The sequence below is a fragment of the Schistosoma haematobium genome, chromosome 1, assembly GCF_000699445.3.
Source record: "Schistosoma haematobium chromosome 1, whole genome shotgun sequence".
Lineage (NCBI taxonomy): Eukaryota > Metazoa > Platyhelminthes > Trematoda > Strigeidida > Schistosomatidae > Schistosoma > Schistosoma haematobium.
This window is the reverse complement of record NC_067196.1, coordinates 59,747,662-59,774,877: the sequence shown is the minus strand read 5'-3', so window position 1 is coordinate 59,774,877 and position 27,216 is coordinate 59,747,662. Positions and strand designations below refer to the sequence as shown.

General features: G+C 39.7%; 2 protein-coding genes across 5 annotated transcripts in view; one reads left to right on the top strand and one right to left on the bottom strand.

Annotated features, from left to right (window-relative positions):
• SNAPC3_1 (small nuclear RNA activating complex, polypeptide 3) overlaps positions 1-23,513 on the top strand; it is a 29,093-nt gene extending 5,580 nt beyond the window's left edge. Inside the window, exons 7-8 of the mRNA XM_051209233.1 lie at positions 812-14,678; positions 23,217-23,513. The gene's annotated coding sequence lies outside the window, so the exon portion shown is untranslated. The remainder of the gene's footprint in view (positions 1-811; positions 14,679-23,216) is intronic.
• On the bottom strand, positions 946-26,269 carry COPG2_1 (Coatomer subunit gamma-2). Of its 4 annotated transcripts, none has more exons than XM_051209230.1 (16): positions 26,158-26,253; positions 26,022-26,071; positions 25,900-25,980; positions 25,790-25,861; positions 25,678-25,757; positions 25,569-25,644; positions 25,238-25,534; positions 25,165-25,205; positions 12,225-12,537; positions 11,289-11,541; positions 7,306-7,721; positions 5,171-5,445; positions 4,285-4,511; positions 3,607-3,867; positions 2,191-2,329; positions 946-1,430 (listed from the first exon to the last, which is right to left on the bottom strand). In XM_051209230.1, exons 12-16 carry the CDS (start codon positions 5,439-5,441, stop codon positions 1,168-1,170), a joined length of 1,161 nt encoding a protein of 386 aa, XP_051074664.1. In that variant the 5' UTR covers positions 5,442-5,445; positions 7,306-7,721; positions 11,289-11,541; positions 12,225-12,537; positions 25,165-25,205; positions 25,238-25,534; positions 25,569-25,644; positions 25,678-25,757; positions 25,790-25,861; positions 25,900-25,980; positions 26,022-26,071; positions 26,158-26,253; the 3' UTR covers positions 946-1,167. The 4 variants fall into 4 exon arrangements, with proteins under 4 accessions (XP_051074664.1, XP_051074666.1, XP_051074665.1 ...); XM_051209232.1 differs by having other exon boundaries at positions 7,481-7,721; positions 26,158-26,245; XM_051209231.1 differs by having other exon boundaries at positions 7,481-7,721; positions 25,678-25,861; positions 26,158-26,245.
• Between the last annotated feature and the right edge of the window lie 947 nt (positions 26,270-27,216).

The window sequence follows — 27,216 nt, the reverse complement described above, 5'->3', positions numbered from 1 at the left end:
GTAAACGTGGTAAATTTAATCAGAATCCCCAGTTGATGTCCACTTTAATACTAAAAACGACTAAATTATCTACTGTAACAACGCAAAACCTGGTTAAATAAAGATCGATCTTATATTAATTTTCAAGCTAATTAGTTAAAAAACAAGAAGTGGTAGTTGCGCGTCACAACTTATTAGGACTTATCAAATGTTAGGTGAACATTGATTTTAGATCCTCTGAATAACTGTTCTATTATTATTATTATCATCACAAAATCGTAGCTCAAAAATGTCCCATTTATAAGCCTTATTGACTATCGCACTTTTGATTGTGACTAGATTTCTGTACACGAATACATCTTAGCTCTAAATATCTTATAGCACTACCGATTTCATAATCATAGTGGACATTAAGATCTTGGTCTCACAACTTCCCACGATGGAGATGTCACTGAAAGTGGGTATTATCATGTTTCTTAATTCCACAAGTATGACACGCAGTTGTGACTGGTTGATCGAAAAATTCTACATTCATTTCATCGTAATATTTCACAAATATTACGTAAGCTTACTATATGCTGTTCTCTCGAATACCTACGATCAAATTCGGAGTTGTGAGAAATTATGAATGGGGCCTTCAGGATGACCTACAACCCTCATCTTCATCCGAATTCTTTGTAGATGTCCTGTCACAAATGGTGGGTTTGTATGAAATTAGGAAATGCTATTGGTTCCTCCTGTAATGAAGTAGTGTGGCAAATTAATTTGTCTAAATTTTTCATTAAACATAGTGTACCCGGGTTAACTTCAATTCACGTAATTTTCATTTTAGGTTTAGATAATGAAGAATTGCTGATGTGCATCAAACTAATTGAGAGCGGTGTGAACCCAACTACTCTAGCTTTACTTGTAAACAATGTGAAACAACAGTGCGAACACCTTTCTGAACTCAAAAGATAAGTTAAACTTTGAATCCTGTATTGTATATTCAGAGATTGCAAAATAAAGATTTATTAACAAGAAAGAAATCACAGCTTTTCAACGAGTGGTGTTAGCAACAACCTTGTAGTGTGATTAAATTTGTAAACAAAGCGATTACCAATAGTCCAATGTAAGAAACAAAGAAATAATACAATACATAAGTAGGATATGTCATATAGTAATAAGGAAGCCTTTCAGTATGACAACTCAACCGATGGCATCAGCTATTATTCGGCTAACAACGGGATCAGATGAACGTACTGTGATTTGGAAAGTTACACCCTGTTCGTTTGAATGAAGAGATGCATCAGACAATACTTTAGCAAGTTTACATAAGGCCAAAACTTGGTACCCACCACGATATACTCCGGACAGAAGGAGCTGATGAGATGACTTTCCTTCATGAGGCATATGATCAGTTTGATCACAAGGCTGAAGTCCAAGGTGATCGATAATTTGACGCATCGTTTCTAAAGTATGAGGAAATAACCAATGATTTAAAGCGAAGAAGCATGAGGATTCGTTACATATCTGTAAAAATCAGTGTTTTACAATAAATATCATTTGATGATCATGAGCAGCTACATAGTATATGTTGCCCTACTTTCCAAGAAAACAAAATTACGAACAATTCAGCCGTGTTCTTTCAAAGCATTGACAAAAGTAATCTAACTCTTTATTACACACTAAATAAAAACAATAACCTTAGCTTAATTCCGTTAATTGTGTAGACCGAGGCAGAGTACACCCATTTCTAAGGTAAGAAAATAGATTAGTTTTAAACAGTTCTTTAATGAGAAAAATGTAAATTCACTAGACATTTTCATCTAGCAAAATAATAGTGAGCCCTATAGATTTTGAGCAGGTGACAAAAAAGCGGTAAAACTCGAGGGTTTCCTATAGTTTTAAAATATGAAAAAACCCATTGTGATTATAAGAAGACAGATAAGTTGTTTTTATCGTAGTCAACATGCTTTACTTTAAAATACTTCGTAATATACTATACCCTGTTCGGGAACAAATCTATTGATAAATTTGACTTCGTTAAGACACTATACTTTTGTTTCGATAGTTAAATAATGTTAATTAAAGTTAATAGAATGTCTAACATTTTGATGCACACACTGGGTTTGTATTAATCAAATTGATCTGCGTAATTCATTGGTCATTTAGTTCGAAGTAGCAGACTGCAAGTGTAAGATAAAGTATCAACAGTAAAGTTTAGCATACCTTTAATAGTTTTGTGCTTCACCAGCATATACGTTTCCTCTACTTCAGTTTCAGGACTGAGTTCCTGCCAAGCCAATGTAAAGTTCTGTTTCGAAACACGTTGAATATGATCTGAAATACCTAGGACCAGGTCTTCCAACTGTTATAAAAGTCGGAAGTGTTAGAAAATGAGAAACCAGAAAAGTGGATAGCGGGATATGATGTACCATAACAAAAACATACTTAGCGACTTAATTGTTATTTTATGAGCAAAAATGTATGATGGCTAGCTGTGGAATCTAGGATGTGCGTTTCGTCGTATTGGGGACTTTTCGGTTGGATTTACCGGCATCACCGAGTTGATGTTCCACCCAGGACTCGAACTCAGTACCGCTCGCTCCAAACGCCATCACAAAAGGTGCTGGGTTCGACTCCCGGATTAAACATCAACATTTGGGTGCAGTTACATCTAACTAACAAGTTCCAAATAGTACGGAGCGCGCATCCTGGATTGCACTGCTAGCCACCATCCATCTTTGCCTATAATACTTATGACTCAAGGCAATCCGTGCAGAATGTGCATATGCCAGTAAGAGACTGGTCGATTGCACTCCTAAACATCGATGGGAAAATAAGAACGAACAATACAAAAACGAATTAATTATAATGTGATATTCCCAACGAAATGAAACCTTTTTTGCTTTACTAACATGCAACTGCAATTTGTTTACGTCTAACTGGAACATAGTACAGATCCACTTTTGTTACTTAGTTACTTTATTGACAATGTTCGACTACATATGCGCCTTGAAACTAAATACTGAGTAAATTAACAATATTGACGGGCCTTCGTGTGGATTACCGAATAATTCACTTGATACGACTGTTTAGTATTTTTCAGATCTAAAAAACTACTTGTTAAAGAGCAATGACTACGTTTGTTAAACGTGTAAGGTTTAAAATGGATCAAACATGAAACAAGTTAAACCTTTGGATTTATTATTATTGTTCATACTGACAATTAACAAAGTATCACGTTCATCCAAACTTCTAATGATTTTCGGGTACTAAAATAATAGTCTAGCCATGCAACTACAAAATTAGGTGTATTACATGGATAAAATATTTCCTGTAAATATCTGGTGAGATATTTAGAAAATGATCAGCAGAGTTGGCTAACCAATGTTCATACCAAAAGTAATCGTACGTCTTCTTACGAATTACTGTATAAGTCCAGTATACGAGGTAGCTGTAGAAAAGCGGTATGTGTCTATGAACTGTGATTAATGATACAAGTATAGTCTTGACATGCCAAATTGCTGCTTTTTTAGGATTTATTTTACAGAAGACTCAGTGAAAGATAAATTATATTTACAGAATCAAAGTTTATGACATGATGTGTAACACAAACCTCCAATGGGCATACAAATAACTTACTTGATATTCGTCTGGCAAACCAGGATCCGAAGGGTCAGAGTCAATATCTTTGATAGTAAATTTCAATATGTTGATAAATGTAGCAGAATGACATTCTAGATCCTCCGGCAACTCAACTAGAACATACGTCACAGCGGGAGAATTATATTTTAAGCTTTTGCAAGGTACTGTGCAGACAATGTTAAACATGGGATCGTCCGGCTCACACGAAACATAGACATTCTCCAAGACTTGGTCTGCCATTGTATTGACACAATCAAACTGAAACAAATGATTGAATGAAATCAGAGCGAGCAGAGAATAAACAGAAAGTTACTCACTTCTATATGGTATTGAATTACTTGACAATATATAGTTTGATGTGATAAGACTAAGAAAAGACGAATCCGGACTTTATATAGCAGCAGTGGTCTAAACCTTGTATATATAGGGCCTAGAATCGTGGTCTTAAGGAAATTTAATGAGATATTAAGAGCTATCAGGCAAACAAAACGCAAATGTGGTTCATTGACTCATCTTTACTGTTTTCTGTATCAAACGAAACGATATCTGTATTGTCGAACTATATAAGCTTCAACAATTAAATTAACGAAAAATAACTCAATACTCAGAACCAATTGTGTTTACGTGTAAAAAGTGCTTCATGCTTGCTAATAAATGTTTGGAAATCTGACTCACCTGCAAGACTAAATGCCTTGAGAATAAATGTTTTATGCATGTTACTACATATTCAGTGTCAGATTCAGTTAATTCTACTAATGAAGAAGATTTGAATATGGAGCCAAGACCAGAAAATTCGGGTATAGATGCCAGCTGCTCAGCAAATGAATCTTGAATACGTTTCCCTGACATCTGAGAAACAAGTGATGCGTTTCGACCTTCACCAGCCATGGTATTAGATTTAGCTTGAAAACAACATCAGAATTTATTAAGAAATAATCAAAGTACTTTGTCCTGATAATTGTGAAAAAACAAATGAATATATCGCACTAGAAACAAGATGGTAACCTCGGACTACACATATCAATGTATTTTGCAGCAGAGAAATGATAAGTGAGAGTGTATCCATCACAGCAAATAATTTCGAGTCGTATCATCTGATACTGAACACATGTGTGTAAATCACGACAATCGTTTCAACTCTCCATATACTTCAACCCAATGATCAGTGTCCCAAGAGTGCCGCCATATTTTCGTCTGACTATCCTTGATCTTTTCTAGTTTAGCTGTACTGTTTGAGTAACTCACTTATACAAACCAAATTAGTTCTACCGTGGGATTATTATTTCAAAATCACAATAGACTACTAGTTAATATATATTTTGTCCGCTCGCTATATATTAGTGTTTTTATTATTTCTAGGTTGATCACAGAACAGATAAGATGTGATAGGCGATAAGTGTACATATAAAACTCCCACAGCAAAAATACCTCATATAAAATGACATCATCTTTAACTCGGTAACAATATTTTAAACGATGTCCACGAACTTATTTCAAAATTAATTTTTTATTGAATACTCCCTCGGATTATTATTAATACGCATAAGACAGTTTTGCCTACCTTTAATCTTTACAACATCCGATTCAATGGCAGAACTAAGATCATTTGGCTGAACAATATCAGCTATTGGGACTGTCGCCAAAGAGAAAGGACTACCAGCAACTGTGTGTGAGTTGTGCACATAATCCAACAAAGCACGCTCTAAACCAGATGGACTTAGATGCATTTCTTCACTTAAAAGGTAAGCAGATTTTAATGCTACTTGGTTATGTGATAAAATATAGTGGTAGAAGGCTGCGCGATCACGAACCTCATCGTCTTCATCAATCATAATTCTAGACATAGATGAAACAAAAACAAGATGGTTTTGAAGGTAAGTCAAAACAATGACCATTGAAAGGATCCGTTTGTTTAATACACAGAAAAAAATAATAGCGAGCTTAGTCCCCAACTATATTTGATTTAGATGACACAACACTAACAGAATGGTGAATTCAAAAAGCTAGAAAAAGGCGAAGGACAGGTCAGAAAGTCTTCGTGAAGGAAATACAAAAAAACGTGACCAGCATTTGAATGCATTGTCTATTAATAAACGTTTTCGATGTAATTATCTATTGCACTCATGTTCAGAATATTGTCGTGAATAAAACTGATATGAACAACAAACGGTTGTGATAAACATGCAGTGTGCTCCGCACAAATCTTTAGGCTACCTCCTTTCCAAATATAAACAACAAAGACCCATGTGTTTGGTTTATTCAGACTAACTATTATTGTTAAACACTAAGGGTTGAGTTAGAGCTTATGGCAAAATGTCATCGGAATTGATAACTTCGTCAGGGCTGTCTGCTTCCCTTATCTCTACCTAACCTTGTCATAACCATGCTTTTGGAGATAACGCCCTAATTGTCTGACTCATCAGAAATCTATCCTCAACCAACAAACTCACTTATTGACTTCAAATTCGATGATATATTTCTGTTAGGTGAAGACACTGAAAAAATGCAAGCTCCTGACCACTTTGAACAACAATGCAAGCGTTTCTCTCCATCACATTGCAGAATGTTACTCCAGAACTGGTCTGCGCCAACGCCTGAACTAATGATAGGAAGTGAAATAATTAGGTATGTCGATCTCTTGACCTATTTTGGAAATCTTATAAACCTTGGTTGATGAAATTGCCCAAAATCGTTCGCAATGGCACGAGTACACTTATTTTTTGTCTGCCCTTACATTCTATGTATTTAAATTTTGGCGCGAAACTTTCTCGTTCATATGGCAAAAAAGCATTTTGGTATTACAGCTGATATCAGTTCGTAATGAAAACTGTGACTTATTTTTAACCCTCACGCTCAACAGTAAATTAGTCGAAGTTCTCAGCGTCATTTAAGCATCCCTCAAAGGTCGTCTCTAAATTAGTCTCACCGACAGATTTTGCGTTGCGTATGACTGATTGACCAATATTGTCCATTAACCCCTTCTTAATACTTATGGATATTAAAAGAAGCTTGTAAGCCATCACTATGCTGAACATCTTAGAAATGAAACGGAAGAGGTTGGTTCTATATTTCTCTATGTTTCTATCCTCGCAGGACGAAGGGACAAGTACATTATAATTCATACCTATTTATCTAGATTGAGAAGTCATATTATACACCGTTTTTATGGACGTCGTTCCTATTACTGTCTTTGCACTGATGCGAAAAAATTTATTCAGACGAATTACAACTCGAATGAGTAAAAAAAATCAACGTTTATGAGTTCATTCAAAAAAACTCATTCAGTGTTCAGACCATTTCACGATATCAGTGTGAATCATCTAACTAGTGATGCTGCAGTTTAGTAATACACTTTATAGTACGTTTTGTCGTAACTATCGATCTTTAGTGGGCAGGTATCAACAGAATCTGAGTTGAAAGAACAAATGGGTGATTAACTACTAACTTTTTTATTATTTAAAGTCTTGCACATGATTGTTTGTTTTACGTAAACCATGTCAATTCAGACATAGCTTTAATTAATTCGAAATGTCATAAGATATAGACCATAAAATGTGAAGCTCTAAAATACTAAAATTCTAGATCCTTTGGTAGACAAAACGGCAGACTTAAGCTTTTAAGAATTATCCGATTACTGAGAGATTTTTAACACCCATCCCTACATTGAAATGTCCCATGATTTTTTAAAATCCTCACCTGTTAATAAATTGTTTATCCAAATTAAATTTTGTACGTCGCTTTACAAACACTATGTTGAATTCCACATTACAGGAATAGTCGAAGTTTGTACGAAGTGCTATTGCCAAATCTAACAAAGCTCAACATGAACAAAAATTTATAAAAAAACCAGACAACAAAAAATTGTGTATACCGTTTAAGAAGTACAAGAATACTCGGAAGTAATTCCTCATTGTGTGCAGCAAACCTCGCCAGAGCTGTTGTAGCTGTGCACTTAATGGGAGCTGATTCGAGCATAACTCTATTGTAAATGTAACGAGTAAATTGACGAGGACGTTTGAGGTAGGGTCCCTCCCGTCCTAACAGATGGAGTATACGCTGTGTTAGTTTAACATGTTCACAATCCTCTATGAAGTCACATAATTGTAACAAACCTATATTCAGATTAGAAATAAGAAACACATATTTAGTAGCGAAGTATAAGCATGTCCAAGCGTTAACTTTTATTGTGTCTAACAAATCAAAGAGTGAAAGGGGATAGAGTGTTTAGCAGGAGACGACCTACATGTTTGAAATATTTATCAGTACGATACTGTTTTGAATTGAGTTTTGGTAGAGTTCAACCTCGATTATTAAGTTTATTATGTGAGAAAGTATAAAAATTACTGGTTAGCCATTTAGCATTTAATTAATAAACCACAGGCTCGAATCACACGTTCCATAATTTTCTTTACGCAGTTGGACAATATCATTAGTCCAAATCGGATTACATACATCCATATTTAGCCAATGAGTTACTGTAACCCTATACAATGAACATATGTTGGAGATCCTTCTACATGAAACAAACGTAAAAAAATATTTCACGATGATCGAACCTTGTGTAAAGATTAGTCTGCCCAATAAACTTCCACTTACGACCCCATGATGACGGAAATATTAGACTATAAATTTATTAAACGATTTCGCTGATTTACTTACGTGCTGTAATTGTTTTTTGTCCTTCACCTCTTTTTGTCTATATTTTGATTATTTACATGACTTTTTGTTGCGTAATTTTATTTATTTATTCCAGTTTGAGCTACTTCCTATGTTAAACTCTTGACTAGAACTTTTATCATTTCTATCACTACTAGTACACCTATCTGCTTACCATTAATTTGTATTTTTCCTCTTATTACGTTTATTTGTGTAACCTGTTTCATTGTGATCACTGACTCACAAACTGCCTTGATTGTTTCAATATTTTTATATACCCAGACAAATATTTTATGCGTACAAGAGTAAGAGCTGATGACAACCCGATTGAGAACAATATTGTTTGCTTGCATGTGTTCTAACTTACAACATGGAAATTTTTAACGAACTACTCTGTAAAAATTTCCAGAAAAACATAGGGCAAAAGTAAATCATCAATGCTGGTGAACTACTTGCAATCACGAAAACCACTGTTTAGTCTGTATCTTACATTTTTAGTAACTCAAATAGTCATACTGTGATCCGTCGGGTGTGGAAGAATGGGATTTGTCTGGCTGATGTGTCAAACTAAGTGAACTGATGTAATCAACTTGGCTGGGTCTGGCGCCTAGTGAGACTACACAATTAAATACTGATTTTCTGTGAGGTTTTCGCAATTTGAAGCATGTTCTCTTATCGGTGCGAATTCTGAGCGCAAAAAAAATTTATATATTCAAAATGTCTACATAACGGCTGATGAAACTCAGGGGTCAAAGCAAGCTAATAAAGTGAAAGGAATCGTAGAATCTGACAACTGTATAAAGTTATTTCAGCCAATAAAATCAGTGTCGTATGACATGTAGTAGTCCCAGTTACTATAAACATCTAAGCTGAAGGAAAAGCACGGCGAACAACATGCTCGATCCTTCTACAACTTTGACTAAATTCAACTGCAACTCCATAATTAATAAAGACCGATGAAACATACGGTGCGTAAATGAAGAATGAATTTCATTTACTACAGTGGGTGGTAAACAGCTTACATAACTGCCGCCGCCCCCCATCCGCATTTTTAATGATGGAGACTTTTTAATCAAAAAGAAACCATTGTAGTACCCGTTTTGAAAAAAACACAATAAGTCCTAATCACGAAAATACAGTTCTACTACCAGTTACGTTGAGAATACTAGTTGGTGTACATCAAAGTAATTGTGTCATGTTTCATGCATTTCAATCGTCCACTAACCTAAATGTAATCTAACATCCTGACTGAAATAAACTAGCATTCGGAAAAGGCTACAGAAGCCCCCAACAAGATACGGAACAAGTTCATCAAGTTAGTGCCTGTTGGTCGAATCTTCACAAGATACGGTAGACTACTTCTATGAAGTCTTTGACATGATATATTACAATTTTTGTGAGTACGAATATCATGTAATTCTGAGATTTGCTAAACTATTTCTAAATTAATCTGAGCATTCAGATTCATAAGCATACAAATAATCAATTGTTTATTTTACAAACATTTACGCATATCCAATGACACCTGTTCACGATACCAAAGAAAGGCGATGTCAGCAAGTGTGATAACTACAGAGGAATCACACTACTGTCAGTAACAGGAAAGATCTTCAACAGGGTGTTGTTAAACAAAATGAAAGACTCTGTAGGCGCCAAACTTTGAGATCAACAGACTCGATTCGCAAGGATCGATCAGGTACCGAACAAACTGCAACACTACGGATCATTGTGGAACAAACAATTAAATGGAATTTACCACTCTACATCAACTCTATTGATTACGGGAAAGCATGTGATAGAGTGGACAGAACAACACTAAGGAGGTTTCTTCAACAATACGGAGTGCTTGAGAATATAATCAACACCATACGGAATTCCTATGATGGATCAAACTTCAAAATCGTGCATGGAGGGCAGCTGACAGACTCGTTCGAAGTAAAGACCAGTATCAGGCAAGGTTGCTTACTCTCACCCTTTCTCTTTCTCCTGGTGATCGACTGAATCATGAAGACGACAACATCTCGGGGGAAGCATGGGATACAGTGGACAGCTAGGATGCAGCTGGACGATCTAGACTTCGCAGATGATATGGTTCTTCTATCGCACACGCAACAACAACTGCAGAAGACGACCAGTGTAGCAGCAGCCTCAACAGCATTAGGTTTCGACATACAGGAGGGGGAAAGTAAGATTCTCCGATACGATATAACATGCACCAATCAAATAATACTTGACGGAGAAGATTTGGAAGATGTAAAAACCTTTACATATCTGGGCAGCATCATTGATGAACACGGTGGATCTGATGCAGATGTGAAGGCGCAGACTGGCAAAGCAAGAATAGCATATTTACAACTAAAGAACATCTGGAACTCAAAGCAACTGTCAACCAACACCAAGGTCAGGATTTTCAATACATCTGTCAACACAGTTCTACTGTATGGCGCGGAAACCTGGAGAACTGAAAAAGCCATCATTCAGAAGATACAAGTGTTTATTAACAGCTGTCTACGCAAAATACTTCGAATCCGTTGGCCAGACACTATCAGCAACAAACTACTATGGGAGAGGACAAACCAGATTCCAGTGGAGGAAGAAATCAGGAAGAAGCGCTGGAAGTGGATAGGACAAACATTGAAGAAAGCAACCAACTGCGTCACAACGCAAGCCCTCACTTGGAATCGTCAAGGCCAAAGGAGGAGAGGAAGATCAAAGAACACATTATGCCGAGAAACGGAGACAAACATGAAAAGAATGAACAACAATCGGATAGAACTAGAAAGGAAGGCCCAGATCAAAGTGGGTTGAAGAATGCTTGTCGGTGGCCTATGCTTCATTGGGAGTAACAGGCGTAAGTGAATAAGTGATATTCAATTGTTTGCAGTCAGTTTTAATGACAATTTTGAGAGAGTTTGTGTTTCAAAAAACTATTTGAAATCAATTCTCTGATGATCAAGAATTATCTTATTTTGCTAAATTTTAGAAATGAAAAAAGTTTACAGAAACGCGTAAGACAAACCTACCTATACTTTTGGCTTCTGGAATTTGTTTGATAATTGATTCGATAGCAACCACAACTGCTTTTTTAAAAGTGTATCCAGCTGAATCACGAAGAAGTCCAGATAAAAAGTTTAATAACACTGTATACTTTTTGGGGTACTTTGTTGCTAATGCATGGATAGATTCCAATACGACTATTTTAAACTCATCGCTTATTTCACTCATGAACGGAGATACATGTTTTAGCAAACGTTCAACATTCGACTCGTTACCCGTCTAAAAAATTTAATAAATTAATAATATTCTAAGCTGTGTAATTCCGTATAGTCTATAACTATTGCACATTACAAGTTATATTGCGCCAAATTGAGTTCTCACACATTTTAATAACGTTGAAAGAGGAAACCAGAAAAATAAGAAAGTAAAAAAGTGAATCAATGTTGAGTATTCACAATAGTATTAATTATCCATACTCCTACCAACCGATGTTTTATAAAACGAAAATCCTACAGAATGGGAATAACTTACCAATCACTTTAGGCAAACCACTGAACTAGCTTAAAAGAAACCCTATGTTTAAGCTCTGGGCTACTAAAGAATCTACGACAATAAAGTATAGATCGATGCGGTGTTTCCATGTATGTTTTTACCTTGTAGGTCTTAAATTAGATCTACGATCGTTGAAAGGGCACAATAGTGTACCAAGTACAAGCCAAGTACGTTGAATCAGAAAACTAATATTTACCTGTCTTGATTTTAGATAGTTTATGGCCGCCAACATCAGTTACTTTAGGTATTAAAGAGGGATTATGGTGGATACACAACTCACTGATATTGATTACTGAAGGTCGCTTGGGAATTGCTAACTGCTACCGACCAAGGTTTGTGCAGATTCTGATCATGGTGGGAATCACAAATAAAAATGAAGCTAGTAGTCTACCGCAGTTTTAATCACTTACCTTTAGTAAAGTTGTTATTGCAAGTGTTGCAATGCTTCTATTAGGATCACCGATTAGTTGCTCAAGATCGAGATTACATGCAGTTACCGCTGCAGGATGGTTACTGGCGACAGCATTTAACGTATGTACAGCAGCATATCGTAACGCAGGTTTGGAAGACGTACAAAGCAGTTGTAAAACACCCACAGCAGGTGCTAACTCTTTAGCTGTTAAGTTTCGGAGGCTAATTATTGCTCGAGCTGCTTCATATATGACCATCTCCGATTTATGGCGAAGAGATGACTCCAAAAACTCATATAATTGTGGATTATTCCTTAAGAAAGTGTGAAAATATGGTTTAAGGGGTAGAAAAGACATTTTAAAACGGCAAACTGCGTTTGAAGATGTGAAGAAGACAGAATAGCACATTATACATATCATACAAAATATGTGAATCAAATAAAAATAATATATTTGTAATATCCCAATGAGTAGAAAATTGGATTTTCTGACGTTTCGTGACTTAGTGTAAGTCACTTCTTCAGAGAATAAATAACCAAATTAAAATTAATCCAAGTTTAAATAGTACAATGGAACAATGCAAGAATAATATTTGATCAATCAAAAAACGTTCCATATAACGCTTAATCCTACTTCTCTCAATAGAAAGGAAGGTCTTACCATACATCCTACTTGGACCATCTATCCTAGCCATTCAGTCTGATCGTATTTACAATTTCACACTATCATATTACAAATTTAAACTCTGTCCTTTCTTACCATAAAGGTCACAGAAGTTTTCATTCTTAAACAATGCACATATACATACAGATCACTTATGAATCACCTTGACAGAAATGACATGACATCAACTTGTTCAGACCTGTTTTTTGATTGATCAAATATTATTCTTGCATTGTTCCATTGTACTATTTAAACTTGGATTAATTTTAATTTGGTTATTTATTCTCTGAAGAAGTGACTTACACTAAGTCACGAAACGTCAGAAAATCCAATTTTCTACTCATTGGGATATTACAAATATATTATTTTTATTTATAACAATCAACCCAATGCTCAATTTATTCGAAATTATCAAACCAAACCTTGGTAATGACACCTATGTGAATCAAAGTCAGAAATCATTTCTCAGTATAGTGTATGTAAACAGCAATTGATGTGACCCAGACAGTTCAAACAAATTCGATTTGTTTTGGAATACAGGAAGTATAGGACATTACTATGGTTTATACACCTTAAAATTTTAACAATACATACGACATACTTCACGCGAAAATGACGACAATATATGACCAAACGTGGTCTACGAGCTAGTTAAGATTTTGAAAAGCATGAGAACTTCTCATATGCAATAGTCGAGAGAGCATATGGATATGGAAGAATTACTCCGATCCTAGTGTAGTCATTCACTTGAACTCACCTCGACGAAACGGAGAGCCGACGAGATACACCCTGCGTGTATTTGGTGACCCGATGGCTAGTTCTCGTCAACTGGCAGGTGTAGGCATAGCACTGAGTACGAAGGCGGAACAAGCCCTATTAGAGTGGATCCCCGTTAACAGTCGCCTATGTGTTGTTCGGTTAAACGGCTACGTGAGAACTCAGAAGGGTAGGGACACACATTGCCTTTTCGTCGTTTGTGCCTACGCTCCCTTCTGAAAATCTTCAGAAAGCTAACGGTTCAGACATAGCACTCATAGCAGATGACTTTAAGGCCCAGGTAAGTAGCTGAAACCACGCAGGAAGACATTTAGGTGAGTATTTTACTATTCCGGTTCAGCGAACAGATAATGGTGATCGTCTGCTGCAACTGTGCTAAGACAACCATTTATTTTTCAGTCAGTCAGTAACAACGTAGAACTTCGTACGTACGTACGTACATCAGTTCGAGTTGCCATACCACATTAGCACAGAGATGCAGTCGACTCAAATTCCGTTGTGGTAGAGGTAGTAACAGTATAAACAGTAACTGGAAAGATTAGGGTTTGAAGATGTTAGTCAAGGAGTATAATACACTGAAATAAATTTGGAAAGAGGAAAAAAGGACATGAAGAATTCAGAAGATTAGAATTTGGGAGAACACAAAGAGTAGATGTACCTGCGCCATTGCAAACGATTTTGAGCCATTTCATTCAGGGTCTCTAACCATCGGTTGCTATCATCTCGCGGTCCCCAACCAGGTAGTCTACACCTACCAACATGAATCAGTCCACTTGTCAGTGACTTTATGGACTTGTGCCATGTTTTGGTCTGGCCACCCCTAGCTTTCTTCCAACCTACTCCTATACCACTGAACATCGCACGTCGAGGCAGTCAATCGTTGGCCATACGTAACACGTGTCCCAGCCATCTCAACTGATGAAGTTTCACTACTTCATCAATTGATTTGCCATCCTTACCTAGTACCCGTTTCCTAACAACTGAGTTATTTATTTATTTTATTTATTTGAACACATGAATATTGGTACAAGAGAGCGCCAATATATATGCGCCACACAAAACAATGAGAATTCGAAGAGAAAGAAAAAAATGTAAGGAGCGTGAAAAAAAAGAGAACAATAACGAAGAGATTGGTGTAAGGTAGTGTGGTAGTAATGAGGGAACGGAAAGGTACAATCAGAAGAAATCTTTCAGGTAAGGGAGACACAACCACTTTTTATGAAGAAAGTAAAAGAAGGTTACAGCGGGATCGCCACTGGCTTCTATTCTGAGCCATATCTGATAACGTCTCTAGCCACTGTGTAGCACCATCTCTCGGACCCCAACCAGGGAGTCGTGAAGGACCGACAGAAGCCAGTCCTTTGCAGCTTTCTTTCATACCACGACACCATGTCATGCACTGACCACCTCTCCGCTTCTTCCAACCAGTCCCAGAGTCGGCAAATAATGCACGACGTGGAATTCTCTGGGACGACATTCGTACAACATTTCCAAACCACCGAAGTCGGTGTTTCAAGATGGTGACACCAATTGAATTATCATCTCTGTGCCCGAACACACGATGCCGAACCTCTGCATTACTGACATGGTGTTGCCACTGAATGTCAGCAATCCTTCGGAGACAGCGGTGATCGAACACAGAGAGTCGTCTAACGTCCTCAACTCGGAGAGACCAGGTTTCACAAGCATAGAACAAAACTGCTCTCACCGACGCGTTGTAAATCCGACCTTTTACAGCCAGACTAACATCACGAAGGCAACAACTGAGTTACTTACTCGATGGTCCCAGCATATACGAGTAAAGTTTCGAAGACACCTATGATCAAATACTAGTTATTATTGTAACCCAGTTATTTACACTCATCTATGTCATTTGTTTTCACTCTATCTCAATGTAAAATTCTATCACATTTTTTGGTTTGTAAGCAGCTGACGAGAAACCTCGAAATAATATGAATTCATACTATTCTGCACCAATATTTGTTCTTGCTTTATTTAAATTCATAAAGGGAACCAATTGCATCAAATACTAGTAACCTACGGATATCCTCCACTCTTACCGGCCATGTTTCACTGCCATAAAGTAGGACGGAACGAACTGCTGCACAGTAAACACGTCCTTTAGTTGATAGACGGATACCTCACCTACACCATAAATGACGCAAGTTGGTAAAAGCTAGTCGAGCCTTCTGTATCCGTGCTGAGATTTCGTCACACACCAGACCAGAAGGGCTGATGAGACTCCCAAGATAAATGAAGCGATCAACACGCTCAATTACTTCATTCCCTATCATTAGTTCGGGTGTCAATGCAACCCAATCCTGAAGCAACATTTTGCATTTCGAGGGGGAGAATCGCATCCTGAACATGCCTGCATTGTTGCTTAGAGTGATCAGAAGACTCTGCATCTTGTCAGCGTCTTCACCAAATAAAACTATGTCATCATCATATTCTAAGTTAACAAGTGAACCTCCCAGTAGAAGTTCAACCACTGGAAATTTAGATGAGGAGAGTGTTATCTCTAAGAGTAACTCGACCACAAAGTTGAACAAGAATGGGGAGAGTGGACAGCACTGACGAACACCACTTGAGGTAATCAATTCTGATGACAGTTCGCCATAAGCTCTCACTCTACCAGTTGTGTTCGAGTAGAGAGCCTTTATAAGGTTAATGTACTTCTTTGGTACTCCTTTCAGTGGCAAACACTGCCATAGAACCTTACGATCAACAGAGTCGAATGCCGCCTCAAGGTCGAGAAATACTACCATTGTGGGGCGTCTTAACGAGTGTCTGTGTTCTAGAACCTGACGTAGTGTGAATATCTGATCTATACAACCACGTCCAGGTCGAAAACCAGCCTGGTTTTCTCTAGTCTGCTCTTCACGAGCTTTGGTTAGGCGTCGAAGTATTATTGAAGCTAATATTTTAGACACTATATTTGTCAAACTGATTCCTCTGTGATTGTCACAAGAGGACTTTTGTCCTTTCTTATAGACTGGCACAATCAGTGATTGAGACCAGTCAGATGGGATTACGTCCAGTTCCCAGATTCTACCTAAGACCTCAGTTAATCTCACCGCTAATTATTTATTTATTTCAACACATAAATATTGGTACAAGAGGGCACCAAATATATATGCGCCACACCATATTTATGAGTGTGTGGACTGTGATACTTCCCGGATGCCCAGACCGAAACAGGTGCTTTTCTTAGGGGACCACACCCCGAGCCTTTGACCTAAAGGTCTGACCCACAAGGCAGTGGGGCATCGTGAGGAGATGCAGTCCCATGGAAGCCGGTGACCAAAGACTAGTTCATACGCCATTTGTCCCCTCAGGATACTGGAGCCCATATGCACCGCTAATACTGGACCACCATCCTTAAAATCTCAAGGGTAAGCCTGTCAGGACCTGCTGCTCTCCCTCGCTTCAGATTTCCTATTGCTTTTTCAACTTCGCAAAGAGACGGAGGACCTACATTAACTTGCCATGCAGGTTGACTGGAGATCGTTGAAAACCGAAATGTGGCTGAAGGCAAGTTGAACTGATCCCTAAAGTGTTCCGTCCATCGATCCAATCTCCTGGATTGAGAATGTATAATATGTCCATCTTTTTCCGAGATTGCTTCGCTAACAGTAGGGTTCCTAATACCAGTTTCCTTAACAAGTCTGAACAATTGTCTGCTATTACCTATTGCCGCTGCCTTTTCCATCTCTCTTGCTTTCGCTACCCACCACTGTTCACGATCATTGCGTAGGCTTTTTGTCAGCTTGCGCTTAAGCTGACTTCGCTCTTCGTTATGTTCAGATCCAGATGGAATGAGTTTCCGAGCATCTATCAGTGAGATAGATGCTGCTGAGATCCAGTGTTTTTCCCTAACCTTGTGTTTTACCGTATTAGCAGATATCATTGCTGTTTCCACAGCTTTTCGGATATCATTCCATGCTGCATCAGGGTGGGCATCACATACATGGCTGCCTAACTGTTTTTCCAGTTGTTCCTCAAATATACTCTTAGCTTGATTATCATTGAGTATGACCCTAAGATGTTTCCTTGCAGCGTCTTTCCTACGTCCAGTAAGACGCTGACAAATATGCGCTCGCACTAGAGCATGATCTGAATCTAAGCATGTGCTCCAGAATGAGCGACAGTCTTCTATGGAGCCCCTCCATCGATGGCTGATAGCGATGTGATCTATTTGGGTCCAACGTTGGGACGAATTAGGTCGCCATGTTAGATGTTTTTCCTTATGCTTAAAGTTAGTATTTGCAAGAAACAGGCGGTTATCTGAGCATAGCTGCAACAGACGGTCGCCATTATCTGTTCTTTGAGCCACAACGCTATAAGATCCACCCAGGTTTCTTTCCTCTTGCTTAGTTTACCTACTTGAGCAATAAGTCACCAGCCACTATTACTACATCAGAGCGCCTAGCTTTTCGGAGAAGGTTGGAAAGCTTTCTACAAAACTCATCTTTTATATCATCTGAGCTGCAGTCAGTGGGAGAATAGGCAGAGACGACGAAGAGGCAACAACGAGTGTCCCTATCTTTCCGAGTCCTTATTGTTACGTTTAGTCGGACAGCGAACAAACGACTGTCTACTGGGATCCAGTCTAAGAGAGCTAGTTCTGCCCTAGGGCTCAATGCTATACAAACACCAATTCTAAGCATAAGGAGAGACATCATCTAACATGGCGATCCCCTGCACCAAACCAAAGATGGATAATGTTGTCATCAGTCAATGTTGGAGAGGGTCGATAGACTATTGTCAATCATTCTAGAATACCTGTTTGGACTCCGACCATGCTCTAATGCGGGCACGCATTTGCTTGTTCCTCTCTGGACGCAGGAAAACCACACTAGGAAGACCCATTAGAGTCGAACTCAGTGACGAGGAAGCCAGAAGTAGATTTCAGGAACAAGTGAGGTCATACTTAGGAAGTTCTGAAAACGCGGCTGACCCAGATGTTACTTGGAAAGATATACGAACTGTGGAAACAGCAGCGACATGTGTTAGTGATTTGAATTGAGGGGTTACGATAAACCAATGGATTTCTACTAAGTCTATTGCATCGATAGATTCTCGTAAACTCACCCCATCAGGTTCTGAACACGATGAAGAGCAAAAAAAAGTCAGGTCCAGGTTAACCAAACGTCTAGGGGACAACCGTGAGTGGTGGGCAACGAAAGCCAAAGAGATGGGAAAGGCAGCGGCTGTAGGTACACAAGACAGCTTTTCAGACTAATAAAAGAATTGTAAGACAATCTCAGAAAAAGGCGACACTCATTTGCTCTCAGTCCAGATGTTTAGAACGATAGGCGGAACATTTTAAGGAGCAATTCAGTTGACCTTCGGCTGCCAACCATTTCCAAACAGCCTGAGTGGAACATTGAAACAAGCCCCCCGACTTTAATTGAAACTCAAAAAACTATTGCTGATCTGGAACGGAGAAGAGCAGTTGGTCCACATGGATTGGCTCCAGAGGTTTTTAAGAATGGTGGTCTAGTTTTAGCGATCAAATTTACTAATATTTCAGCTTAAATCTGGGAGTTGAACGTGATCCCATCTGACTGGTCGCAATCACTGATCGTCCCAAAATATAAGAAAGGATCGAAATCAACCTGAGCCCCCAAATGACCTGGTATGGCCGAGTGGTGTGGGCTCACCCTCCTTCTCGAAATGCTCTCACACGGCCACGCGTATACAGACTCTGCCAGGGAAGTCCTACTCACTGACCTCGTGACGTGGGTGTTGTTTACGAAAATGAGAGGACGATAAGCGAATGTTCGACGCTTTAACCGGATCCCAAACCAGGTCAATGGTGCACATGGGCTCCAGTATTCTGAGGGAACAAATGGCGTATGAACTAGTCTTTGGTCACCGGCTTCCATGGGACTGCATCTCCTCACGATGCCCCACTGCCTTGTGGGTCAGACCTTTAGGTCAAAGGCTCGGGGTGTGGTCCCCTAAGAAAAGCACCTGTTTCGGTCTGGGCATCCGGGAAGTATCACAGTCCACACACAAATATAATGAAAATGATGATATTTACTGAGGACTCTATTATCGATTCGGTTTACAATCAAAAGATCCTTATTATTATTATTATTATTATTATTATTATTATTATTATTATTATTATTATTATTATTATTATTATTTACTACGTCATTTATTCACTCTCTTTTATTTCCACTCCGTGTATCCTTATTTTTCGACTTATACAGCAGCCCATATATGGTGGAAATTCGACTGTATCTAAACGTTCTCGAGTTACTGTCCGGTTGAAAATTGTATGCTACCACCGAATACGAATACTGAAACAGTTCTTCTGAAACCACGTGCACCATTCAAACTGGCTGCCTTCAACGTTCGTACACCTATGCAGGTCGGACAACAGATAGGGCTGGCTATGTCTTTGGAAAGTCTTAATATCGACGTTTGTTGTCCTTCCGAGACCCGTATTCAAGACTCTGGTGAAGTACTACAAATTCGCTTTGCTTCTGTCGCTTCAAAAAGCTTGTTTTACGTGCGTTTATCCGGGGACCCTGTGTCATCTTCGTCTGGTCTTGCTGAAGTTGGTGTCGCACTAAGCACTAGAGCTGAGGGAGCACTAATCGATTGGATCCCCATTAACAGTCGGTTATGCGCTGTTAGATTAGAAAGTTCCATCAAAGTGAGAAGAAATCGGTGTGAGAAACGATGACTTTTCGTCATCTCCGTCTATGTCCTGACAGATTGCAGCCCGGATGCAATCAAGGATGAACTCTACCGCCAGTTAACTGTTATTCTCCAGAAAGTGCGTTCGACAGATATTGTAGTACTAGCCGGAGAGTTGAATGCTCAGGTCGAGCGTATAGACACAGAAGAGAGTCGTTTAGGTGGCCGATGGGAACTTGTTGGTCGCAGGACAGGTAACGGAGACCGTCTACTGCAACTGTGCACAGACCACAACCTGTTTCTGGCTGGATCTAACTTCCGGCACAGTCATCCCCGATGTGCCACCTGGCATCCTCCCTCTGCATCTCAAGCCTGGAATCAGATTGATCACATCGAGATCAGCTACCGTCGGCGTGGTTGTGTACAAGACTGCCGCTCCTTTTGGAGTACCTATCTGGACTCTGATCATACCTTGGTCTGCGCCAATCTTGCCTTACTTTTCAGTGGCCAACGAAGTGACCGCCACCAACGGATTGATGTTAGCAAGTTGGTTGCAACTTCTGTTGCAAGCAAGTATCAAACCGAGCTAGCTTCTAGGCTAACTACCATTCCACCGAAAAGTATAGATTAGCATTGGTCGCAATAGCATGATGACATGAAAATCGCGAGTAAACTCAGTTGTGTTCGCGAAACGTCCCGCTTACAAGCACTGGGTTTCTTCAGGCCCCTTACAACTCATCGAAGCCCGTCGGTCTACTCCGGGTGACCGTGAGTTTGACCACAAACGAAGGATGTTACGTAAGGAAATTGGGCAAAGCTTGTGTAAGGACCGAGAAGCCTGGTGGTCGGAGCGTGCTAATGAGCTGGAAGCAGCAGCTGCATCCGGTAATTACCGGAAGCTCTTCCAACTCATCCGAGCCACTGGCAGCAAGAAGTCTGGTGTGAGCGAAACAATCTGTGAGGACGGGATGCCAATCACTAACATCCATTGACGTCTTGGACGATGGGCAGAATTCTTCGAAGGGCAGTTCAACTGGCCTGTTGCTCCGGTAACATCGGTCAAACTGTTCTGCCCTTCATGGCCGGTGACGACTGATCGACCAAATGAAGCGGAAGTCCTCAAGGAACTCCAACTCTTGAAGCGTTACAAATCACCGGGCCCAGATGACTTACTCCTGGCTCTTTCTAAAGATGGTGGTGACTTTCTGACTAAGTAACTGACGATGTTGTTTACAAAGGTCTGGGAACTAGAGAGTGTACCAACGTCATAGAATGAGTCGATAGTTGTCCCTATCTTTAAAAATGGTTCACGTCGTTCCTGTAACCACCATCAGGGGATAAGTCTACTTCCGATCGCGTCCAAGCTATTGGCTTCCGTCATACTTCGTAGGTTGTTCAAAACCCGAGAAAGATTGACTCGCGAGGAGCAGGCTGGGTTTCGTTCTGGTCGAGGATGTATTGATCATATCTTCACCCTCCGCCAAATGTTAGAACACCGCCATACTTATCAAAGGCCAACAATCGTAGTGTTTCTTGACATCAGGGCTGCCTTCCGTTCGTTGGAAAGGACTGTTCTCTGGGATTGTCTATTGAAGAAGGGTGTGCCTGAGAAGTTTATTAACATCCTAAAGTTTTTATATGCAAACACCTCGGTTAGAGTGAGGGCGTACAACCACCTTTCTCCATTGTTCCACTCGAGCAGTGGGGTTAGGCAGGGTTGCCCAATCTCACCATTCCTCTTCAACTTTGCCATCGATGACATTCTGGAAACAGCTCTGATGAATGTAAGTAATGGTGGTGTGGATCTGTTGCCTGGAGAAAGACTTCTCGACCTTGAGTATGCGGATGATATTGTCTTACTATGCGATAATGCCCAAGCCATGCAATCCGCACTTAATCAGTTGGCAATCAGTGTCCGTAGGTATGGTATGTGCTCTGCACCTTCGAAGTGCAAGACGCAGGATTCTAATGCTGTACTCACTCTGGATGGTGAGTAGATAGAAGTAGTCGAGAAGTTCGTGTATCTAGGTAGCTGCATAAGTGCTGGTGGTGGCGTGAGTGATGAGATCAATGCAAGTACAGTGAAAGCCAGAGCGGCTTATGCCAATCTGGGCCATCTTTGGCGCCTTTGTGATGTTAGTCTGGCTGTAAAATGTCGGACCTACAACGCGTCGGTGAGAGCAGTTTTGCTCTATGCTTGTGAAACCTGGTCTCTCCGAGTTGAGGACGTTAGACGACTCTCTGTGTTCGATCACCGCTGTCTCCGAAGGATTGCTGACATTCAGGGGCAACACCATGTCAGTAATGCAGAGGTTCGGCATCGTGTGTTCGGGCACAGAGATGATAATTCAATTGGTGTCACCATCTTGAAACACCGACTTCGGTGGTTTGGAAATGTTGTACGAATGTCGTCCCAGAGAATTCCACGTCGTGCATTATTTGCCGACTCTGGGACTGGTTGGAAGAAGCGGAGAGGTGGTCAGTGCATGACATGGTGTCGTGGTATGAAAGAAAGCTGCAAAGGACTGGCTTCTGTCGGTCCTTCACGACTCCCTGGTTGGGGTCTGAGAGATGGTGCTACACAGTGGCTAGAGACGTTATCAGATATGGCTCAGAATAGAAGCCAGTGGCGATCCCGCTGTAACCTTCTTTTACTTTCTTCATAAAAAGTGGTTGTGTCTCCCTTACCTGAAAGATTTCTTCTGATTGTACCTTTCCGTTCCCTCATTACTACCACACTACCTTACACCAATCTCTTCGTTATTGTTCTCTTTTTTTTCACGCTCCTTACATTTTTTTCTTTCTCTTCGAATTCTCATTGTTTTGTGTGGCGCATATATATTGGCGCTCTCTTGTACCAATATTCATGTGTTCAAATAAAATAAAATAAAACTCGTGAACTGCAAATACAAGAACCCGGTTGGCCTCAGACCTGGTCGAGGCTGCCTCGACTACATATTCACTATTCGTCAGGTTCTAGAACACAAGCATGCTTATCAGCGTCCGACAATGGTGGTCTTTCTTGACCTAAAGGCAGCATTTGACTCCGTAGACCGCGAGATTCTGTGGCAGTGTCTGTCATTGAGAGGCGTACCTCAGAAGTACATAAACCTTGTGAAGGCTCTTTACTCGAACACTACTAGTCGAGTCAGAGATTGTGGCGAACTGTCATCTGCTTTTGCAACCTCAAATGGTGTCCGTCAAGGCTGTCCACTTTCTCCATTTTTGTTTAACTTCATCATAGACCTGCTGATGGAAATAACATTCCCGTCTACTGAATTCTCGGGCATTGATCTCCTTCCAGGAAGTCCGCTTATCGACTAAGAATACGCAGATGACATATTCCTGTTTGGTGAAGACGCTGATAAAATGCAGTCTTCTGGTAGCACTAAGCAACAATGCCAGAATGTTTGGAATGCGCTTCTCTCCCTCGAAATGCAAGTTGTTGCTTCGGGACTGGTCTGCGTCAACACCTGAACTAAGGATTGGGAGTGAAGTAGTCGGACGCGTTGACAACTTCACTTATCTTGGAAGTCTGACCAGCTCTGATGGGTTGGTGTCTGACGAAATCTCTGCACAGATTCGAAAAGCTCGTTTGACTTTTGCCAACTTACGTCACCTTTGGCGAAGGCGAGATATCCGTCTATCAATATAAGGAAGTCTACTGTGCGGCAGTTCGTTCTGTTCTACTTTACGGATGCCAAACGTGGTCACTAAGAGTAGATGTTCGTAAACTACTAATATTCGACCACAGATGTCTTAGAAATATTGCCAGCATCTGCTGGGATCACCTGGTAGGTAATAGTGAGGTTAGACATAGGGTATTAGGGAACCATGGTAAATCAATTGATGAGGTTGTGAATCTTCATTGATTGAGATGGTTGGGCCAAGTGTTACGTATGCCTGAACACCGATTATCACGACGCACAATGCTGACTAGTGTAGGGAATGGTTGGAAGGAAATTAGGGGCGGCCGAACCGAAACGTGGCATCAGTACTTAAAGTCACTAACATCTGGTCTGAGCCATGTTGGTAGATGCAGACTACTTGGTTGGGGTTCGCGCGACTGTCGTAACCAGTGGCTAGAGACTGTGACATGGATCAGAACCGATCACAATGGCGTAGGTGTATACACTCTTTGGCTTCCCTTAAACTGAGATTGGAATCTTTCTACGAACTAATTCTTTTATATATCACTACCATTGAAGTGACTACTATGAATTCGGTGTTCATCTTGTTGTGCTAATGAGGTATTGCAACTTGGACCGATGCACATATGTGCCTGGTCCTACGTTGTAGCTGACTGACTGACTTCGATCGTTGACGGAATTAGAGTGAGTCAATACATTTCCCGCTGAAACCTAAGAAGAATCCTCAAGTTCTAAAAGCTGCGCGACCGTTAAACACTCCAAAAACAAAGATTATACATCAACAGATAATTTAGTAAACCAACATTTTTCGGTTAGCCTTTTGTTGATGGAGGCCAACTATCACTGAGTAGACGACAAAATTTCAAGTTACTTGCAATATCTAAATGTACCAACCTTTTGTCTCCTGAAATCACGGGATTTGTGGTGCTAATTATTGGTTTTTAACCGTGATTTCTCCAGTATTTATGATAATTCTCCAAATTCTGTGCTTCATTATACAACTAACCGTAAAAGCTTACCTACTCATCTGTGTGCAGGATTTTACGCTATGACTCGCCTGTCATTAGCAGTGGTTAAAAATGTCCGACAATAAAACTGAATAAGCCACAAAAAGTTATTCCACGTATAAGTTTCGGAATACTTGGAAATTAAATAGACACACTTCCCTTTTTAAAAAAAATCGGAATACTTACGAGTGCCCATCTTCATTCAACTGCTTTGCTACTATCCTTATCTACAGAAGTGAGATAACGAATTATAACTCACCATGAGACAGTAGGCGTAAGGGGATCTCAAAGTAGACCGAGTAAACTTTTGAATCATTTTTGTCACAGCAAGTCGATCAGATTGACGAATTAAATACAACAGACCAAGAGCATGATATTGTACCATTATACGAGAGCCCGATGCAGCTTCTTGTACTTCATTCGTCCATCTTTTGATTATATCCGGACAAACATCCATTAACTTATATGCTGACGTCAACACAGCTGATGCTATTGCAGGAGACTTATCTACTACAGCCTGTTTTAGGTAGCGTTCAATACTTTGGACCATCGCTGCCTGAAAAAGAAAATCAAATTGAACCTGGACTTACATCCGTAATAGTGCAAAGCGCCCGAATTGCAGGACCTCGAAAAGCAATTTCTGGGCCGGTCATATCTTTAGTTAAGCTAGGGAGGAGTAGTTATTATTCGAGAAGGTACCTGCTAGTAACAATAATCACGTCATCGGCAACAGCAGACAATTCTTTAATCACTAGGTAAAGCATGCGACGAAGATTTTGCTGAAGACAAAAGTTAGGATCAAACAACATACGTCGTTGGATTGAAACAACTTGGTCATTGCGAAAAAAGCATCCGTTGCCTCTACCTTCCCCAACTTTTCACTCTATATATCCAGTTTAAGAATAATGAATTAATTTAAACCTGCTCCAAAATCACTAGAATTTTAGTCAATATGTGCACACATTTCCTTGGGTTAAGTGTTGTTTGATTAAACAAGCGGGCCTAAAATATTTATATATAGAGAGAGCATAAGTTGCAAATACTTCTTGCAAAACCACAGATTTATCCAGCTTAGCATACACTGCTCCGTAGCCTGGAAATAGACAAAAGCATTACATGTGAGGCACATAAACACCAAGTCGCAAAAGACCAATGATGAGGCAACAAGACCTTCCTTACCTTCTTCCTCTTCTTTTTTATCTTTCCTCTTAGAGCTGACATCAAAAAACGAGGCCATGACGCGTCAGGCAGTTGAAGACCGCGCGCTGCTACGACAGTATATCTACAATCCTCAATCGAGGTCACGTATAGTTATCGATGTCCTTTAAGATCAGTCTTTGTGGTATAGAAGGTTGTTTGGAATTGAAGAAAAATATGAATTATGGTACAATCCGTTGGGAACTTTGGAAAAGCAACAATATGTTAGTAAATTCAGTTTCTGTTCGGAAAGGACATGATTCAACTTTCTTTTAAAAGCGTTGACAGATGGAAATTCAGTCACTTGTTGAGGTAATAAATTACACTCGTTGATGGTCCGAAGGAGAAGTCGGTATTCATCCGACACGTTGTTTGTCCTGAGCTTGTGAACATTTTAGAATGTACTCGTAAACGATGTTTTGGAAGAAAAGAACAAGGAAAGCTTATCAGATGCAAAGTTATCGCTAAGTAATTTTAAAATTATGATAAATTCACCTCTGGTTTCTTGTTACGACAAGAGGAATAGGTTTTTTAGTTTGGTTAGTCTGTCATCATACGTGAACTTTGCGACTCTGTGAATCAGCTTAGTTGCTGTCCCTTGAACCTTTTCCAATATCTCACGTTCTCTTTTCAGGCAAAGGCTAGCCCCTTGTGTGCAATACTCAAGTTAGTGCTAAAGAACACTGTACACAAAGTGTGAATGGTTAAAGCGCTGACATGGGTAAATTTCCTATGTAGTGACCAAAGGGTTCTAAATAATCAACATCTATCACATGGCGGTTTGCAGTAGTTTTTAAGTCTCCGCTAACAATGAATTTTAAGTTATTAAGTGTCTGAACGACAGGTAGCTCACTCTGTATCCATTCCTACCTTGATGACCGATGCGCAACATGATACACTTGAAAGCATTTATTCTTCAATAATAGAGCCAAAAAACCTTAATTCGATCCCTCTATTCCCGAATTCGGTGTCTCAAACACAACATTCTCTGAAAAGTAGATTCCTAGACGATAGAACTCGTTACAAAACGTAAGCAAAGTG

Excerpts from the sequence above, each read along its gene's own strand:
- COPG2_1 (XM_051209232.1), bottom strand. The coding sequence starts at position 26,215 with ATGGCCTCGTTTTTTGATGTCAGCTCTAAGAGGAAAGATAAAAAAGAA. Across the intron at positions 11,542-12,224 it reads CAATAACAACTTTACTAAAG|ACGGGTAACGAGTCGAATGT; the intron begins GTAAGTGATTAA and ends TAAATTTTTTAG. Across the intron at positions 2,330-3,606 it reads GTTTGCCAGACGAATATCAA|TTGGAAGACCTGGTCCTAGG; the intron begins GTAAGTTATTTG and ends CTTTTATAACAG.